This window comes from Euwallacea fornicatus, chromosome 13 (genome assembly GCF_040115645.1).
Source record: "Euwallacea fornicatus isolate EFF26 chromosome 13, ASM4011564v1, whole genome shotgun sequence".
NCBI lineage: Eukaryota > Metazoa > Arthropoda > Insecta > Coleoptera > Curculionidae > Euwallacea > Euwallacea fornicatus.
Genome location: NC_089553.1, coordinates 2,613,051 through 2,630,047, shown reverse-complemented (window position 1 = coordinate 2,630,047; position 16,997 = coordinate 2,613,051). Strand labels below are relative to the sequence as shown.

General features: G+C 35.2%; 6 protein-coding genes across 11 annotated transcripts; 2 read left to right on the top strand and 4 right to left on the bottom strand.

The window, feature by feature from the left end:
* Positions 1-101: 101 nt before the first annotated feature.
* Positions 102-7,348, top strand: Ide (Insulin degrading metalloproteinase). 5 transcript variants are annotated; one of them, XM_066288999.1, is made up of 19 exons: positions 102-236; positions 609-685; positions 776-906; positions 960-1,236; positions 1,288-1,580; positions 1,635-1,837; positions 3,016-3,216; positions 4,485-4,622; positions 4,679-4,782; positions 4,836-4,938; positions 4,987-5,082; positions 5,129-5,383; positions 5,437-5,547; positions 5,606-5,726; positions 6,122-6,357; positions 6,410-6,535; positions 6,590-6,762; positions 6,818-6,989; positions 7,038-7,348. In XM_066288999.1, the coding sequence occupies exons 1-19, from the start codon at positions 180-182 to the stop codon at positions 7,266-7,268; spliced, it is 3,105 nt and encodes a 1,034-aa protein (XP_066145096.1). In that variant the 5' UTR covers positions 102-179; the 3' UTR covers positions 7,269-7,348. The 5 variants fall into 5 exon arrangements, with proteins under 5 accessions (XP_066145096.1, XP_066145095.1, XP_066145097.1 ...); XM_066288998.1 differs by having other exon boundaries at positions 103-236; positions 1,288-1,584; positions 1,639-1,837; XM_066289000.1 differs by having other exon boundaries at positions 116-561; positions 1,288-1,584; positions 1,639-1,837.
* Positions 1,617-2,950, bottom strand: LOC136342826 (probable histone-lysine N-methyltransferase set-23). The gene has a single exon (XM_066289017.1). It carries the CDS (start codon positions 2,654-2,656, stop codon positions 1,856-1,858), a length of 801 nt encoding a protein of 266 aa, XP_066145114.1. The 5' UTR covers positions 2,657-2,950; the 3' UTR covers positions 1,617-1,855.
* A 15-nt stretch (positions 7,349-7,363) lies between the features above and the next one.
* LOC136342825 (uncharacterized) lies at positions 7,364-9,470 on the bottom strand. The gene is made up of 3 exons (XM_066289016.1): positions 9,215-9,470; positions 7,712-8,065; positions 7,364-7,661 (listed from the first exon to the last, which is right to left on the bottom strand). The coding sequence occupies exons 1-3, from the start codon at positions 9,396-9,398 to the stop codon at positions 7,396-7,398; spliced, it is 804 nt and encodes a 267-aa protein (XP_066145113.1). The 5' UTR covers positions 9,399-9,470; the 3' UTR covers positions 7,364-7,395.
* A 74-nt stretch (positions 9,471-9,544) lies between these two features.
* On the bottom strand, positions 9,545-10,750 carry LOC136342827 (tubulin-folding cofactor B-like). Its single transcript, XM_066289018.1, has 4 exons — positions 10,518-10,750; positions 10,148-10,418; positions 9,876-10,092; positions 9,545-9,812 (listed from the first exon to the last, which is right to left on the bottom strand). Exons 1-4 carry the CDS (start codon positions 10,635-10,637, stop codon positions 9,695-9,697), a joined length of 726 nt encoding a protein of 241 aa, XP_066145115.1. The 5' UTR covers positions 10,638-10,750; the 3' UTR covers positions 9,545-9,694.
* Positions 10,751-10,865: 115 nt separating this feature from the next.
* LOC136342818 (probable ATP-dependent RNA helicase DDX10) lies at positions 10,866-14,857 on the top strand. Its single transcript, XM_066289005.1, has 11 exons — positions 10,866-11,197; positions 11,900-12,504; positions 12,561-12,761; positions 12,812-13,012; positions 13,069-13,185; positions 13,240-13,599; positions 13,748-13,950; positions 14,004-14,186; positions 14,241-14,414; positions 14,468-14,591; positions 14,648-14,857. Exons 1-11 carry the CDS (start codon positions 11,036-11,038, stop codon positions 14,793-14,795), a joined length of 2,478 nt encoding a protein of 825 aa, XP_066145102.1. The 5' UTR covers positions 10,866-11,035; the 3' UTR covers positions 14,796-14,857.
* Positions 14,851-16,956, bottom strand: Coprox (oxygen-dependent coproporphyrinogen-III oxidase). Of its 2 annotated transcripts, none has more exons than XM_066289014.1 (5): positions 16,827-16,956; positions 16,005-16,278; positions 15,750-15,944; positions 15,223-15,699; positions 14,851-15,164 (listed from the first exon to the last, which is right to left on the bottom strand). In XM_066289014.1, exons 1-5 carry the CDS (start codon positions 16,871-16,873, stop codon positions 15,030-15,032), a joined length of 1,128 nt encoding a protein of 375 aa, XP_066145111.1. In that variant the 5' UTR covers positions 16,874-16,956; the 3' UTR covers positions 14,851-15,029. The 2 variants fall into 2 exon arrangements, with proteins under 2 accessions (XP_066145111.1, XP_066145110.1); XM_066289013.1 differs by lacking the exon at positions 16,827-16,956 and adding an exon at positions 16,483-16,702.
* Between the last annotated feature and the right edge of the window lie 41 nt (positions 16,957-16,997).

Genomic DNA, 16,997 nt, shown 5'->3' with positions numbered 1-16,997 from the left:
ACGATGATCACGAAATTTAACATCTCTATCGGTTCTTAACGCCATGGCTGAAATCGCAACAAAGTCGCATCAATGTTGTCACATCTTCAGTTGCGTTGTTGCACTAACCTGAACTAACGAATTCTAATGTTTTCACATGAGAAATTAAAAAATTACCGATAACAAAACATTTGTTTTTAATGATTTTGAAGTACTTGAAACGTGGAAGTAACGTCGAAAATGCTCGCTTAACCAAGGTTGATATAATAGTCGAAATAGAATATTTTAGAAAATTTCTGCAGGAACATTTATATTTGATTTTAGGGAATTTTGAATTGTAAAGTTACCACTACTGTTAATCATTAGTCAATAATAATTTTTTTTTGTATAGACCGACTAATTAATATTGATGATTTGAATCCAATCTTGATGCCCGAATTCATAAATCAAAATTTATTAATAACTCAAATTTTCTTCAAAATAAATGCTACGGATCTATATAATTTCGTTCACCATCTACTCGAAAATAAGACAAGAGATTGAAGTTTGATTAAATTTATGTTAATTAAACCAGCTCCACAAGTAAAATATTTATAAATAAATATTGCATACACATTATCTGAATGCAGGTTTTTTCCACAACTAGCTCACTCCTTAGGTTTTGCACCCGCGGGGAACTGAAGTTGAAAACTGTGTGTTTCTATACGTAAGTACATACAAAAGTTATGAAAATTGGAAATACATGACACACGTTAGTCACATAGTCCTGGAACTAAGCCACTTCTAAAACTTTCAGTAGCTTTCCCTCTCTTGGACAAACAAAACCAAAAATGGATGGTTCTACTAAGTTTACTACTAAGAGAGTTGACTATATCGTTAAGTCTCAGGAAGACAAACGATTGTACAGAGGGCTTGAGCTTGCTAATGGTAAATAAACAGTTGGTTTGGACTTGAAGGAATTTCCATCTCCCATTCTGCAGGCATGAAAATATTACTGGTTAGCGACCCACATACTGATAAATCAGCAGCTGCCATGGATGTTAATGTAGGATATCTTAGTGATCCTCGTGAAGTCAAAGGTTTAGCTCATTTTTGTGAACACATGCTGTTTTTGGGTACTGAAAAGTATCCTAATGAAAATGATTACAACAAGTTCCTGCAGGAGAATGGGGGCACAAGCAATGCTACTACTTTCATGGATCACACTATGTATTATTTTGATATTATCCCTGAACATTTTAAGGGGGCTTTGGACAGGTAATGCCAACTGGCCAGACTTGAGAGCAAAACTGACATTAACAATTTCAGATTTGCTCAATTTTTCATTTCTCCATTGTTTACGGAAAGTGCCACTGACAGGGAAATTAATGCAGTCAATTCAGAAAATGATAAGAATATCTCTCTTGATGTATGGAGAATTAATCAGATGGACCACCATTTATCTGACCCACAACATGTGTATAATACATTTGGAACTGGAAATACCTATACTTTAAAAACATCTCTTAAAGAGAAACAAATAAATGTGCAGGATGAATTGCTGAAGTTTCATGACAAGTGGTACTCTTCTAACATTATGAGCCTGGCTGTTCTGGGAAAAGGCGGGTATTTGACAAATTTAAAACTCTTTCATAATCGACTTTTTTTTGTAATAGAAAGCTTAGATGAACTAGAAGCAACAGTGGTGGAGCTTTTTTCATGTGTCAAAAACAAAAATGTAGATGTTGATCGTTGGGATAGTTCACCTTACAAGGATGATCAGTTGAGAACCCTGGTCTACATAACCCCAGTTAAAGATGTTAGAAACTTGAATATAGTATTTCCTTGTGATGACTATACCCAGTATTACAAATCTGCAGTAAGTTACATATTTGTTTTACACTATTCTAAAGTCACAAGGCAAAAATCCTGTACATTTCGTACTACCACATAAGCACTTTGTTTTATCCAACTTTCTGTTTTCACTCATCTCGGTCATACCATAATTATATGATAATTCTTGCCCAATGGCAATATCTTTGCTTGCAAATAATGCCAATACAGGAATATTGTCATTAACCCTGACACTAATCATAACACAGTTTGGCTCGCAGCTGTGATTTACATATCTCCCTATATTCCCATAAAATGTTGGGTCTATGAAAGTTCTAAGGTTATTTTCTCCAAAATATTCATTTATGCAAAATATGTAATTCATCCTCTTTAATTCAGTATTTATTTGAAACCTTGAGGAAGCTTCTTTGGCAGAAATGATCTCTCCTGCATATTCACACACAAAGTTACCATTTTTTATAGGTTTTCCAGTAAACAGTCCAAATCCTTTATTTTCATTGCATTGCTTTACTTCTAACCCAGTCCTAGGACCACATTGAACTAATTTGTTTCCACATAAATGATTTGAACAACGGCACTGCTCGTTGCATTCGTAGGTAGGTTTGTTTTCATTTTCATAAGTCAGTTTATAGGACTCCAAATCTTTTATGTTTGAAAAAAGGTAGGTACTTCCACTTGTTTTGGTGCAGTTGCAGTTTTTGTTTTGGTAGCAAAGAGCTGTCCCATCGCAGTTGCAGAAGACAGGGCTAGAAATTATTGACTTTTCGACTTCCTTAGTTGGGATAGATCTAGGAAAGTACATAATCTGAGGAATTAAGTGGAAATAGTTGTCTGTGCAATCCATTTTGTCAGGCTTTTCAAATTCAGATGAATGTTGGTATTCAGAGGAATTTCCAACAATATTGGCGCGATATTACGATAAAGTTTTTTTTAATAAAAGTTAAAAATCACCCGAACATTTAGTTATGGATCGTAAACGCATGTAACGTAACGTATTACGCATATAATGATCATAAGACTCACATGAGAATCAAATCACGACTTTGTAATGACAATCAGCTGATTTCCATGTGTAGCTTACTAGAGATGGGCGGCAATGTTACTGCTCCAGTGACCATTTTACAATCTCACGGAACTGCCAATGTTTTAAAAATGATTACTTGGAAGTGGCCATAGTTATTAGTATGCTAACTTCTTTTCTAGCCTCCAGGGTATATAAGCCACTTAATAGGCCACGAAGGGCCTGGCAGTATCCTCTCGGTCCTCAAAGTCAGGGGTTGGTCAAATCATTTGGTGGCCGGCCAAAGAACCACTGTACGTGGATTTAGCTTCTTTGGCATATCTGTGGATCTAACCGAAGAAGGCATCAAACACATCAACGACATTGTTAAATTAATTTTTCAGGTAAGTATACGGGGTGTCCTAAATAAAGTGAGTTCAATGGGGATTACGGGAAACGGTAAGATATACAAAATGACCCAAATTAGAAAAAAGATGCGCATTTTTGTGCCCCTTCCGAAAATGTTGTAAAGTTAAAAATATATACAGGTGTTGCCAAAATATGGACAAAAAATTGAAAACTGGTCGCTATATTGGACTTTTATTCATTATTCGATGCCACGGAAATATAATATGGCAGCCATAAGAAGTAACAAAGTTGGATGTAATTTTTCGAAATCTAAAGAGCCTGAAAATACTCTTACAACGTCATCCAATTACCAGTTGTCCATAATAGAGAACTGCCTTATTTAGTTACTTAAACGGTTTACTCATAATTTATTATTTTTGAAAATCATGGTTTTCAGTTTTTTGCTCATATTTTGACATTCTCTGCTTATATTTTGAATTTTATAACATTTTCTGAACGGGTAAAAAAGTGCGCATATTTTTTATAATTTGAATCACATTGTATTTCTTACTGTTGTCATCATCCCCGTGGAACTCACTTTATTTGGACACCCCCTATAACATCCGAACGTATGAAGATATTCAATGTTTTGGAGAATTACAATAAAACTATCCATGAATTTTTCCATTCAGGATTTGAGACTTGAATCTCCTACAGTAAATCATTTGCGCACATGTGTCATCATTGACTAGGAAAGTTTAGAAGTCAGTGCAATTCGCCTAAAAAACATTGCTTTGTTGTACCTTTGTTAAACACGAAAATAAATCGCAAATTAATTATATATCATTAAATTTGTATTTCGATTAAATTCGAATATGTTTGGTTTCTTATGCACCTAACGCTAAGGGAACATAAGAGGGCATTTTGCAAAATACGCCTTTAGCAAAATTGATATTGAATTTTTAAAATGGAAGTGAATGTTTTAAAATATACAACGGTCCAATCGGATACTTCTAACCGTCCAAGACTGCCCGGAGAGCCCTTGCCCTTCAAGTTCCATTGAGTACCCATCGCCACCTAGATCAGACCATGAAATCCTAACTCTTCAGGTCCGATTGCATCTCCAACGCTATTCGAGTTAGACCGGAAAACCCTTACCGTTCAGACCCGCCGGGGAGACCATCGCCATTTAGGTCCGACCAAGGAAATCCCCGGTGGATCTTGACCAGGGTGATCTTTGCCGTTTTTAAAAAAATTAATTTAATTGTTTTAAATATCTTTCATGTTAATTACTTATGAAACAATTAATGGTTTTACATTGCAGTACTTAAATATGCTTAAGAAAGAGAAACCTCAGAAATGGATTCATGACGAAACGCGAGATATTGGAAACATTATTTTCCGATTCAAGGACAAAGAATCGCCCAGAAGTTACATTTCTACTGTGGTAAACAGTCTACAGGTGAGTTCCGTTTATTTGGAGGAACCCATTGTATATCTTAATATCCAAAATTTCAGTATTACCCTTTAGAGGATGTGTTGTGTGCCCATTACATGCTCACTGACTGGAAGCCCGAATTAATCGAGCAAATTTGGAACGATTTGGTACCAGAGAAAGTTCGGTTGGTTTGAGTTTTATTATTAAACCAGTGGCAGGAAAAAAATCAATTTGCAGATTAGCAGTAGTGGCTAAAACCTATGAAGACATATGCACTGATACCGAACCTTGGTACGGCACAAAGTATAAAGAGGAAAGAATTCCGGAAGATACGCTTAAGGTTTAATTTTGTCTTCTCTCATTATTATATCTAAACCAGAGGTTTTAGGACTGGAAAGAGAGCGGCTTCTGCGACGAATTGAGGCTTCCGACAAAAAATGAATTTATTCCCACCGACTTCAACTTATACGCTCTCGACGATTCGGTTAGTTAATATGGAGAAAAAATTAATCTTCAGTAGTTTATTTTAGGCAACTGAACATCCAGTGATCATCCAAGACACGCCTCTAACCCGCGTTTGGTTCAAACAGGATGATAAGTTTCTTCTACCCAAAGTGAACGTGATGTTTGATTTCGTCAGCCCCATGGCATATTTAGACCCGTTGAATTGCAACTTAACGCACATGTTTGTTCAGTTATTCAGAGATGAATTGAATGAGTATGCATATACTGCAGAGCTGGCAGGACTTAAGTGGGAACTTATTAACACAAAATACGGACTTATCGTAAGTGTACGGAAGTGAGTGTCCAGAAATGAAAATTGCTTTTCTTTTTTAAGTTAGGTATTGGTGGTTATAACCATAAGCAGCCCATTCTTCTGAAGAAGATCATGGAGAAATTAACAAACTTTAAAGTTGATCCTAAACGGTTCAATATATGGAAAGAAAATGTATGTATTGCAAGTAAATAGGTATTTCGAGACTTTTAACAGTGTTATTTGACTATAGTACATAAGGAATTTGAAGAACTTCTCTGCCGAACAACCATATCAGCACGCAGTTTATTATCTGACCGTCTTGTTGACTGAACATTCTTGGAGCAAGGAAGAGCTTTTGGCCTCTGCAGATCGTAAGTATGAGACATACGGTTAAAAAACTTATGGGTTATAGTGGAAGAAACAAGTAACGGCTTTAGCTTAATTTGTTTAGATTGGTAGACCGAATATATAATTCCAATTTCACCATACAGCAGAGTGAGTCTGTTTTAAGTCATTGGAAAACAATTTTCTGTGGTTTATACAGCGTGGTAATTTGAATACGAAGAATCCTTGATATTTCGGTCTTTAAAAAATATATATATATATTTACAAAAACCGATCAGCTTTATTTTCAAAGAGGACATGCATTAAATCGGTTTTCTATTGAATTGCGTGCGTTCTCTAGTGAGGGTAGAAACAACCACTAAAATTTTAAATCAAAAGGATGTTGAACATTATTCAAGGGTTTAAACTTCTCTTTTTTCAGAAGTCACCCGAGATCGGCTAGAAGTCTTCATACCTCAAATGCTTTCAAAAATGCACATTGAATGCCTCGTGCACGGCAACGCTAATAAAGATAAAGCACTGCAGATGGTTCAAATTGTTGAGGATGCCTTGACCTCCTCCATGAATATGTCTCCATTGCTACCTAGGCAGTTGCTATTAAACCGGGAGCTGAAACTCGAAGATAACTGTTATTATGTCTACGAAAAAGAGAATAAGGTCCTTCAATTTTCCCTTGAATACAATCATTTGAGATTTTGAAGATTTGCAGGTGCATAAAAGTTCCTGCATCGAAATTTACTATCAGTGCGGATTGCAGTCGCGCGAAAATAACGTTAAATTGGAACTGTTTTGTCAGTTAATACAAGAGCCTTGTTTCAACGTTTTAAGAACTAAAGTAATGTAAATTTCCTTCTTTTGACAATTAATTTATTGATGCCATACTTTCAAGGAACAACTGGGTTATATAGTTTTCAGTGGGGTTAGAAAATCGAATGGAGTACAGGGTCTCAGGATAATAGTCCAATCGGACCGCCATCCTGCATTTTTGAATGAGAGGATTGAAGAATTTTTGAACAGTATGAAAGAGTATCTCGACGATATGAGCGACGAGGAATTTTTGAGGTTTAAGATAGTTAGATGTAGTGGCTACATAAAATCATTTTTCTTTTGGATGCAGACATAGGGAAGCCTTAGCGGCACAGAGATTAGAAAAACCGAAGCAGCTCTCAGCATTGACCAATCAGTTTTGGAGCGAAATCACTGCCCAGCAATATCATTTTGAAAGAGCTGAGTCTGAGGTGGCCTTCCTTAGGACTCTGAGTAAAAGCGACGTTATCGAGTTCTATAACGTAAGTTAGAGAATTTGTAAGTACAAGTGATTAAATTGTTTTTTAAAGGAGTTGCTGAAAAACGACGCAAAACAGCGCAAAAAGCTGTCGGTCCATGTTATTTCCAGCGCCGAAGGTGGTGTGGGATTGGAAAAAGAAACTGACGAATCAGATAAAGATTCAACCGGACTTCCTAATGTTCTCAGCGATATTACTGCATTTAAAAGCTCGCATGAAATGTACCCGCTGGTGCAGCCCTACATTAACATTACCAGGAAGGGAAATAAATGTAAATTATGACTTCTGTAAAATCTGTATGTTAGCAAACAAAATTATTCTAGGATTGCTTTTGAAATAAAACACCACGAGTTTCAAATAAAGCATTTACCATATATAATATAAGAGATTGGTCCAGAACTACATTAACTCAAGAATTTAAATATATTTTAACCTTAAGAATTAAACTGTTGTTAAATAGAAAGTTATCGTCTAGCATCGCGGGCAAAATCTTAAATATTTTCTCCTCTTTCTTGATTCCATATAATATGCTAGAAGAAATGATACTTCCTTCGTATTTTTGACCCAATATATATAGTTTATGTTTCTTCAAAAATGAATTGCTGTCTGGTTGAAGTAATATTCCCACACATTCGCTTAAGTAATTCGGGTATAACTGGATTTTTAATGTGTGACCTACGAAGTGACAATGATGCTGCTATAAAAGATTTTTTCACTGAACTTACCTAAAACAACAAATTTAGAGCTTGAAATGTAACTGTCTCTCTTTGTTAACAGTTTGGCCACGTCAGTTATTCGCCAGTAATAAAAATATAATGCCCCCTCACTGCTTTCCACCACAGTATCGTTAAACGTGGCAATTTCTTTTATTGTTTGATCAATTTTCCATTTACTCTGCACCTTTGAATCTATATAATCATAGTCATCGTCATACAAAGTAGTTTTATTGTTTCCTGGTGAAGTATGGTCAAAGCTTATCAATTCCTCTGACGGAGTTTTATTGAAATTGCGGCCCAAAATAATCTCCTTAATTAGTTGTATTTCCTTGTGCAGAAGTTTGAATTTATCATTCAAGTCGTCTAGATAAAGAAAAGTTTATAGTCGTCATCAAAATCTATTGCATTGTCCGTAAAGTCATTGCGTACTTTACAATGTAAATAAAAGACAATTTTTGGCACTAAAAACAATAACTTTTTATTAAATAATATTTCTTAATTTTTGGGGTAACTTCATGATATTTGCTAATAAAAATTGGACTCTCTTTCGGGAAAAAACTGGGTCAACTGCGTTTTTACGTTTTTATCAGTAGTATAAGTTGTCCCGTTAAGGGTATTTTACAACGATCGAAACAGACTATAATCTCATGGTGCTAGATATTGAGAATACGATGAATCACAGTATCTTTGCGAGTCATCAATCTCGGACGCTTTTTTTATTTCGTTGCTTAATTTATCTAGTTAACAACACATTTGTAATCCCACCTGACTAATAACAACATTTATTTAGTGAATACCCGCTTTCGAAATGTTTTGGGCTGACTCATTACTCTTGGCCCACGGTCTTTTAAGTACGATATTGTTGTAAACGATCCGTTTTTTGTCACCTGTTTTCATAGGTTGTAAACATGGATAATTTTTTTGTCGACGAGAGAGTGTGTTGAGCTTATATGGTACCTATACGTGAAGTTTACTAACATATCCAATTTCTCTGAAACGGTGAATTTTGTCATGTACATCACATAACTTCTTATGACTCTGTGCCCTTTTTTTGTAGATCAGTGTAACAAAATACGGCGAAAATCTTCTTTATTGTTTTTTTTTTTCAAATCGGTAGTAAATAGACAATTTTAGCTACAATTCAAGGCAGGGATACTTACTCAATGGAAAAATATGCACTGACTTTATAGATAACGCAATAGTTACACGAATGGGTCAATTAATATTGTGATTCGGGGCTACTTTTATCAAGGAGCTTTCCTCAAGACAATCATAAGCTGTTTTTATATTTTCACCAACCTTTTAATACACTTTATAGCAGTTCATCACAAAAACGATACCCATTTACTGTACTATAAGCTTCTATTTTTGTTCTTATTTAAGCCTACCACGGATCAATTAAATAGGCCCCCAATGGTCAAGATTGACGACCATTTCACAGAACAATATTTGATGCATATTTGATCAAAGTTATATGGCACTATCAAAGTACCCGCGGATGACAATACTTACAAGAAGAACAAACACCTTTTAACTGACGTGTCACAGTAGTTTTAGCGGAGGCCTCGATTTCTTTAGTGAAAATTTTGCAGGCGGCATGCTGAATCTCCTGAGGTCCGTCATTTCTACCTATAGGGCTGCAGAAAACGTTTTTTAATAGCAAAACTTGAATTGCCAGACTACACATCAGCCGCATTTTTAACCGCTATAAGCAGTTTCTTAAGTCCCGATTTCTTGCATCACATCAGGTCATAAAAACGGAAATAGATGCTTTTAAATCTTGTACAAAATTCCAGAGTATTTCAAAGCAGGAGAGGGAGAAATAAATAATTATTGGAGGCGTACGTGTGAATTTCTTTTAATCTTTAGGTATAAAACTGCTTAGTACAAATTAATGAGATATCACAAATCAACTCTTTATAAAGCTTTTAATAAATGAGTAACACATAAAGGAATGAATAAAAGAAAAGTTGCTCATAGTAGTTTTGAAGCTTACAACTCCTCATTTAAATCATAATCTTCCTCTGGGAAATCTCCAATTTCTACACAAGAGGGCTTCACTAAAGCTCCATACTTGTCTGGACAATCAAAATACCTTTTTCCTTTTACCCTAAAAGGCATGTTTTATAATTATTATATTCAGGCAATGAATCAATTTATGAGAGTGGCTTACTTTCCGTCATGTTTACCCACTGGCTCATCATACTTCACCCCCACCCAAGATCCTTGCAGTCCCTCAACTGTACCAGTATACATTACAGTCCCCAAACGAGTGGCGGCATTTGTTACTACCACCTTACATCTTGATCCAATTTTCATATTATTTATTAATTTTCTTTCCTCCTCCTCCTGCTGTTCTTTGCTTTTAATATACTCCTCGTTGTATTTACCTTCAACCCAACTTTAACATCATCAAATTAATTAAATTATGCATCTCAGTCTCACCCATCTTATTCTTCATCAAGAAATCTTTAACTGTATTTTCTCGCTTTGAGTAGTCCTCCTTAGATAATTCAAATTTGGGGACATTTTCAGAATTAAATTCAGTTGGCAAATGAAAATCATCTATCACATGTAGTCTCATTCCATCGTCCAAGGGATAAAAGCCAACCAATTGATTGTTATCGCTGAGGGTGGTTATGAATTTGTTGTCTTTATTGTAGGTTTCAATTTTCATGGTTTGACAGTTGCCCCCCGTTATTAACTCTAGCTTTGCCTAATGAAATGATGGTATATTAAATGGGTGCTTCTGGGAATTCTGAAGGAGAAAGACATGGGAGGTCAGAACAGGAGAGGGTAATTACATATGGGGTACCTTAAGGTCTGCAACAGTAATGTCCTTTGGAAATCTCTTTTCTCCGAAAGAAATATCATTTTTGGAGGTCGATATTTGGAGGTTAACAAAATCTGAAGTAATAACTTTGATATCACCCATTTTTCAACTTTAAATATTGTTAATAATTGATTAATTAATTCAGAAAATTTTGTTTTTAATGTGGTTTCACTGACGGACCATAAACAGATGATGACTCAAAAAATGTGTACAGTGTTGCCTTATTATCATGATCACGTGTTTGTAACACGAAAATGAGCCTGTCTTATCCAAAACCAAATTCTTGTCAAATTAAGTAGAGATGGCAACATTGGTAATTTTTTCCTATATAAATTAAAACGCATGCTTTTTTCCCTTTTTCAGTGTAAAATCATGTATTTGGGTGGATAGGTTACCTTTATCCATGCTTTTGTAAATTAAAGGAATAAATTCTTAAATTGTTCAAAATATATTAATTTAAAAATATATGAATACTTTAAAGCCAAAGAATTTCTTATAAAATGCCGTACGGTGGAAGAATCTCTCAGAATCAGAGCTGGAACTCTGGGAAGAATAAGCCTTGGAAGAAGACTAAGTCTCATGTTAAAGTCTTTACCAACAGAAAGAAAACTGGACCCTCTGAGGATGAAATTATTCAAAGTTTAGTGGCCCGGTACGAATCTGTAAGTTTAGCAATTTACTTAGGAACCTAATTCTTTACTATTGAGGCACCACTGATTACCACGTCTTCTACTGTTTGATCTAGATATGAGGATAGGTTTCTAGTTCAGGTTTTTGAGAATTTGAGATTTTACTCTGCTCAGGAGGTTTAACAGTTCACTAATTGAGTAAATGGAGGACTTCTTACAAAGATAAAAATGCATGTGGCTTTACCAGCTCCTTAGGTGTTAACGGCATTTCAATTGCATTGTAATGACTATTTTACCTTCAATTTGTGTGCAAGCTTAAAGGAGCACTATGCATATGTCAGTTCTTTAGCTACAGAACATGTTATATGAATTGCTATTGAAGTTCATGAGTATAGAATTTAAATAATAATGAATAATACAAAGTGTTCTCTTAAAATATGAGAATTTGTGGTTGTTACATGCTTGTGTAATAAATTATCCTTCCCAAATAATCATTTACAATCTAAGCACTATAAAATTTCAGTCTATTTTATTTATTAAAGGGCTAAAAACTGTTTTCCAATATTCAATACTTAATTAATTATCTATTGTATGTAGGTCTTAATGACAATTACAAAAAAAGTTAACAATAAGGAAGTGGTGTCTGGAAAGTACAGTGTTTGATGATCCATAAAACTCTATGTAGCTTATCTTGCAAATTTTCCATATTATTTATTTAATACCAATAAATTTTAGGTGGATGTTACGGTAACAACATTCTCTGCTCTCCCCCTCAGCCCAAAAACTATGAAAGCACTAAAAGAGTCAAAATTTACGACTCTAACAGAAATCCAAAAAGCCAGCATTCCTTTAGCTTTGCAAGGCAAAGACATCTTGGGAGCCTCCCAAACTGGGTCTGGTAAGACCTTGGCATTTTTAGTTCCCATGCTGGAAACACTGTACCGAGAGAAATGGACTCATCTGGATGGAGTTGGAGGACTCGTCATTACTCCAACACGAGAGTTAGCCTATCAAATATTTGAGACTTTAAGGAAAGTTGGGAAATACCATGATTTTTCTGCAGGCTTAATTATTGGGGGAAAAGATTTGAAATTTGAGAAAAAACGCATGGATCAGTGTAATATAATAATATGCACCCCTGGACGATTGTTGCAACATATGGATGAAAATCCTTTGTTTGATTGCACAAGTTTAAAGGTTTTGGTGTTAGATGAGGCAGATCGGTGTTTGGACATGGGGTTTAAGACTTCAATGAATGGTATTATTGGTAATTTGCCTTTAAGCAGGCAGACAATGTTATTTTCTGCCACTCAGACCAAGTCAGTTCAAGATTTAGCCAGGTAATATTACTGCTTCAAGTTGAACGACTATGGTTTTATGTTTTGTTAATATTTAGATTGAGTTTAAAAGATCCGTCTTATGTGACCGTAAATGAAATGACAACTCCCAAAGAACTGAAACAAAGTTATGCCTTTTGTGCCTTAAAAGATAAATTGTCAATTATATGGAGTTTTGTCAGAAGTCATGTGAAGCAGAAGATCATAATTTTCCTTTCCACGTGCAAGGAAGTAAAATATTTTTATGACATATTTTGCAAGTAAGCTGAGAGTTTTTAGTGAAGATTAAATTTACATTAAAGTCATTTAGGCTCAGACCAGGTTTAACTGTTTTGCCCCTTTATGGAACTTTACATCAGCTAAGACGGATGAAGATATATGATGAGTTCTGCAGGAAGCAATCGGCAGTGCTTTTCGCCACAGATTTAGCATCTAGGGGCTTGGATTTTCCTGAAGTGCATTGGGTAATTCAAGGTGACTGTCCTGAAGACGTCGAAACGTACATTCATAGGTAATCATTGATTATTGGATATTTTTGTGCGATACATTATAAGTAATTTTATATAGAGTGGGGAGAACTGCCCGATACCATAAAGGTGGCGAAAGTCTTCTCTTACTAATGCCTAGTGAGAAGGAAATGATTGGTCTTATTGAGGAGAAGAATATTCCAATTAAGAAAACGGAGTAATAGTTATTGTTGTTTAATGAAATTATTCTTTTATTCATGGTGAATTTTAGGATTGATCTTGCCAATTTGCAAAACCCAATAAGGAAAATTGAGGCGTTTCTCGCGAAAGACAAAGATTTAAAAGAGACTGCTCAGAGGGCCGTTAGCCATTATGCTAAGGCGGTGTTCTTCATGAAAAATAAGAGTGTTTTTAACGTCCACGAACTCGATTTTGATTCATATTCGGCAAGTTTGGGTTTGGCAGTTCCTCCCACAATACGTTTTTTGGGTCAAAAATCAAAGGCACATGGAAATTTGAGAGCTTTAGGTGCAGTAAACAATGATGAGGTTGAAATGAAAAAAGAGAACTTTGATGTCAGTGCTGAGCAGAAAAATAGCAATGAAGAGATACAAGCAAATGTGAAACTTAGGTAAGTGTGAATATGAAGTGAATTAAATTAATGTTCAATTAATTTTTCTTAGAAAAACAACTGCCAGTGTCAGTTTTTTTCGTAGCCGTCAGATCTTTATCTTTAAAGATAAACTCTTTGATAGGGAATAACAAAACGTTTTTTCCAGGAAATCTTCAAAGCTCAAATCTTCCGACATCACTAAAAAACCCGATGATAATCATCACACTGATCTGAAATTATCACATGAAAAGAAAACCCAAGCTCGCACCTTTGAAGTCTCTGACAGCGATGGCGAAGACGTACTACAAATCAAGCGAAAAGACCATGATATTGAAATCCCGTCCAATATTGATATGCCAGTTTTCAGTGGTATTTTTTCAACTTATAATTTTAAAATATTCCGTTTTGACGCAGTTTTGTAGGAAACAGCAAAAAGAAGAAACCAGCAACTAAAATCGCATTGGCGAAAAAGCTGTTGAGGAAGAAAATAGTGTTGAATAAAAAAACGTATTTTGATGAGGATGGTAACCCCGTAGAGGCCGGAACTAAAGAGAAAAAATCAGAGTTAGCCAAAGAATACGAAAAGGAAGATGCAAGTGGAATAGGTAATGCTGAGGATTTGAAGTTTAATGCGAAATTCATAATCTTTCCCATTGTAGACATAGAAAAAGCCAAACTGGTGTTACGGGAAGAAGATAAGTTTGACAAACAAATGTTTAAAGCCAAAATAAAAGCGAAGCATAAGGAAGAGAAAAGGAAATTGAAAGAGTTGAAGAAGCAGCAACAGAGTGAGGATGAAGTGGACGAATTTGAGGAAAGTGATCAGGATGCAGGTAATTTGTTTATTTTTTTCATTTTTCGGTATTTATAACATTTCTGAGTTTAGGACCCGATTTGGATTGGCTACCTGATCCTGATAAAATCTATGGCAAAGTAGATGAGGCGCATAAAATTACGGTTTCTGAAGAAGAGGAAGAGCCAGCAGATATTAGCAAACAGCTACATAAAAAGTAAGTTAAAAATGATTTGTTATGAAACATAAAAACACGGAAGTTTTCTTAAATAGGAAGAAAAGAAAACATAATTCAATTGATCCTGAAGAGATTCCCAAAACGAAAAAGAAAAAAATGAAGATAACGGGGTCAATAAGAGATCAACTAGATGTAAATGAAACGGAAGAACTTGCGTTAATGTTGTTAAAAGGGAAACAATAATATGTATAGGTTATTTCTACTGTAAATTTTAGATGAATTAAAAAAAACAATAACAAACAATCAACCACATGAATTATTTCAATTAATCCTGTCCCCCAATAACCACAATTACAACTATCTGGACAATATCACAATATGAACATTTTCAATAACTTTATAGTTTCCAGTTTCTTTGTAAATATTTACTTAACAGAATTGACCTTAAATTAACTAGGAAAAATACTTTTAAAACCATTATTGTAAATTGTTGGTAATAGAATTTTCTGGCTCCTGCTTCTCAGTCTCGACCCACTCTTTTGGGTTCCTCAAAACTTCCAAAAGTGCTTCTTCTGGCGAGTCTTTAGGTGGTCGGTGCATGTATTCCCATTTCTACGTAAAACCAATACCACCATAATGTGCGATTGAGATAAAGATGAATAAAACTCACTGCATATAGAGGAAGCGACATAAGAATACTCTCGTACCGGGCACCTGGTGTGTACAAACCAAACTTCGTCCCTCTATCATATATAAGATTAAATTCAACGTATCTACCACGTCTTAACAACTGCCATTCCCTTTCTACTTTAGTGTAACTGGCCAGTTTGTGTCTTTTAACTAAAGGAATGTACGACGGTACTACGGACTTGGCACAGTCGCTTACAAACTGGAAACACTCCTCCATATCCGGAGTATCTAAATCATCGAAAAATATCCCTCCGACACCACGTCGTTCTCCTCTATGTACAATATGAAAATAATCATCACACCATTTTTTGAATTTTGGATAATACAATTTATTATGCTTGTCGCATGTCTGTTTTAGAGTCGTATGAAAGTGAATGCAATCAGCGGTGTTTAGGTAATATGGAGTTAGGTCTGTGCCACCTCCAAACCACCACTGAGTTTCATTTGAGTCTTGAACCTGAGGAAATTTTTTATGAAGGTTTTTGAGGTAATAACTTTTAAAAATACCTCAAAGTATCTATAGTTAAAGTGTATTGTAGGCACCATAGGGTTCACAGGATGTATCACAGCACTGACACCAGCAGCAAAGAATGGTAATTTACCCTGGCTTAATTTCTTGCCCCTAGAGCGCATTTGAGCCACTGCACTAGGAGGCAATTCTCCTTGAACTACTGAAATATTTACACCTGCTTTTTCAAATACCTGAAATATGATGAACCATGAACTTCTCTATATTATGTTTAGTCTAAATGACAAAGGTACCTTTCCATTTTGCAATACACATGTAACTCCCCCACCTCCCTCCTGCCTTTCCCATCTATCCACCTTAAATTTCACAACATCCTCATTTTCCAAAGCTTTACACACCTCGCTTTGTATCCTCATGATCATCAGCTCCATTTTGGTTTTCATATCGTCTGGATTTTGAGCTAATTGATCCAGAGAAGTCACTGGGAGGGCCATGAAAGTTTTTGTATCAATGGAGTTTTTGGTGGAGAACAGGGTAAGGCCTGCGGTGAATGCTGCTCCATATTTGCTATAGTGACATCATGGAAAACGGATTGGTTCATTAGTTATGAAATCTTATAACATGCAGATCATTGAGGTACTTGAGACAGAAAGTGCGTTTTAACAAAAAATTATGAGACTTCCTTGAAGACGTACAAAAGTAAGTTGATTGTAGTTATGAAAAATAGTTATAAATTTTAGTTTTTGGAATACGAGCCTAAATATCGCTTACCAAAACTTTGCAAATTTACGTTTTTCCTGACAATAAATAAGTGTGATACCACGCAAGGCAGCGTTTAATACCATTTTACAGTAAAAGTAAATTATTCCTAGGAACGCGAATAAAACTTCTAACACAAGAAGGATGTTCTAATCTTTTATTTTAATCCAAAGTCAATAATTAATTACATAAATAATTATCAAAACTTTATCAAATCTCTTTTTGATGACATCTGCAAAAAGTATCAGCTGATGGGAAACGTCATATTCTAAGTGAAGTGGTCTATTTATTTTCTATCTCCCTCGATTATTTCCGTAGAGGTAATAATATAAAAAGAGAAGACTATAGTCACTTACGTGGGAATTTGAATGCGACAAAAGCAACATGTGTGATTGTGTTCCATATTGGTTTTAAAAGTATGTAATCCATATTGATTCGTGGTGACTATTTCAGCAGGACTAGTTCGTGTGAAAATGGCATTCTCAATTTTCCCAGATATTGAAGTTTTCTTAGTTACAAATCGTTAG

What these genes read in the sequence shown, in the direction of transcription:
- Ide (XM_066288999.1), top strand. Translation starts at nt 180, where the DNA reads ATGATTTTGAAGTACTTGAAACGTGGAAGTAACGTCGAAAATGCTCGC. An exon ending in TTGGTACCAGAGAAAGTTCG is followed by an intron (nt 4,783 to 4,835) that starts GTTGGTTTGAGT and finishes ATCAATTTGCAG; the next exon opens with ATTAGCAGTAGTGGCTAAAA. An exon ending in AGCGACGAGGAATTTTTGAG is followed by an intron (nt 6,763 to 6,817) that starts GTTTAAGATAGT and finishes TTTTGGATGCAG; the next exon opens with ACATAGGGAAGCCTTAGCGG.
- LOC136342827 (XM_066289018.1), bottom strand. Translation starts at nt 10,637, where the DNA reads ATGGGTGATATCAAAGTTATTACTTCAGATTTTGTTAACCTCCAAATA. An exon ending in TTACTGTTGCAGACCTTAAG is followed by an intron (nt 10,419 to 10,517) that starts GTACCCCATATG and finishes TCATTTCATTAG; the next exon opens with GCAAAGCTAGAGTTAATAAC. An exon ending in CTTGATGAAGAATAAGATGG is followed by an intron (nt 10,093 to 10,147) that starts GTGAGACTGAGA and finishes GTTGGGTTGAAG; the next exon opens with GTAAATACAACGAGGAGTAT.
- LOC136342825 (XM_066289016.1), bottom strand. Translation starts at nt 9,398, where the DNA reads ATGCGGCTGATGTGTAGTCTGGCAATTCAAGTTTTGCTATTAAAAAAC. An exon ending in AAAAGGTGTTTGTTCTTCTT is followed by an intron (nt 8,066 to 9,214) that starts GTAAGTATTGTC and finishes TTCTTTATCTAG; the next exon opens with ACGACTTGAATGATAAATTC. An exon ending in CTCTAAATTTGTTGTTTTAG is followed by an intron (nt 7,662 to 7,711) that starts GTAAGTTCAGTG and finishes GTCACTTCGTAG; the next exon opens with GTCACACATTAAAAATCCAG.
- LOC136342826 (XM_066289017.1), bottom strand. Translation starts at nt 2,656, where the DNA reads ATGGATTGCACAGACAACTATTTCCACTTAATTCCTCAGATTATGTAC.
- Coprox (XM_066289013.1), bottom strand. Translation starts at nt 16,556, where the DNA reads ATGGTATTAAACGCTGCCTTGCGTGGTATCACACTTATTTATTGTCAG. An exon ending in CGTAAATTTGCAAAGTTTTG is followed by an intron (nt 16,279 to 16,482) that starts GTAAGCGATATT and finishes ATGTCACTATAG; the next exon opens with CAAATATGGAGCAGCATTCA. An exon ending in TGTCGCTTCCTCTATATGCA is followed by an intron (nt 15,165 to 15,222) that starts GTGAGTTTTATT and finishes GGTTTTACGTAG; the next exon opens with AAATGGGAATACATGCACCG.
- LOC136342818 (XM_066289005.1), top strand. Translation starts at nt 11,036, where the DNA reads ATGCCGTACGGTGGAAGAATCTCTCAGAATCAGAGCTGGAACTCTGGG. An exon ending in TAGTGGCCCGGTACGAATCT is followed by an intron (nt 11,198 to 11,899) that starts GTAAGTTTAGCA and finishes AATAAATTTTAG; the next exon opens with GTGGATGTTACGGTAACAAC. An exon ending in ATTCCAATTAAGAAAACGGA is followed by an intron (nt 13,186 to 13,239) that starts GTAATAGTTATT and finishes GGTGAATTTTAG; the next exon opens with GATTGATCTTGCCAATTTGC.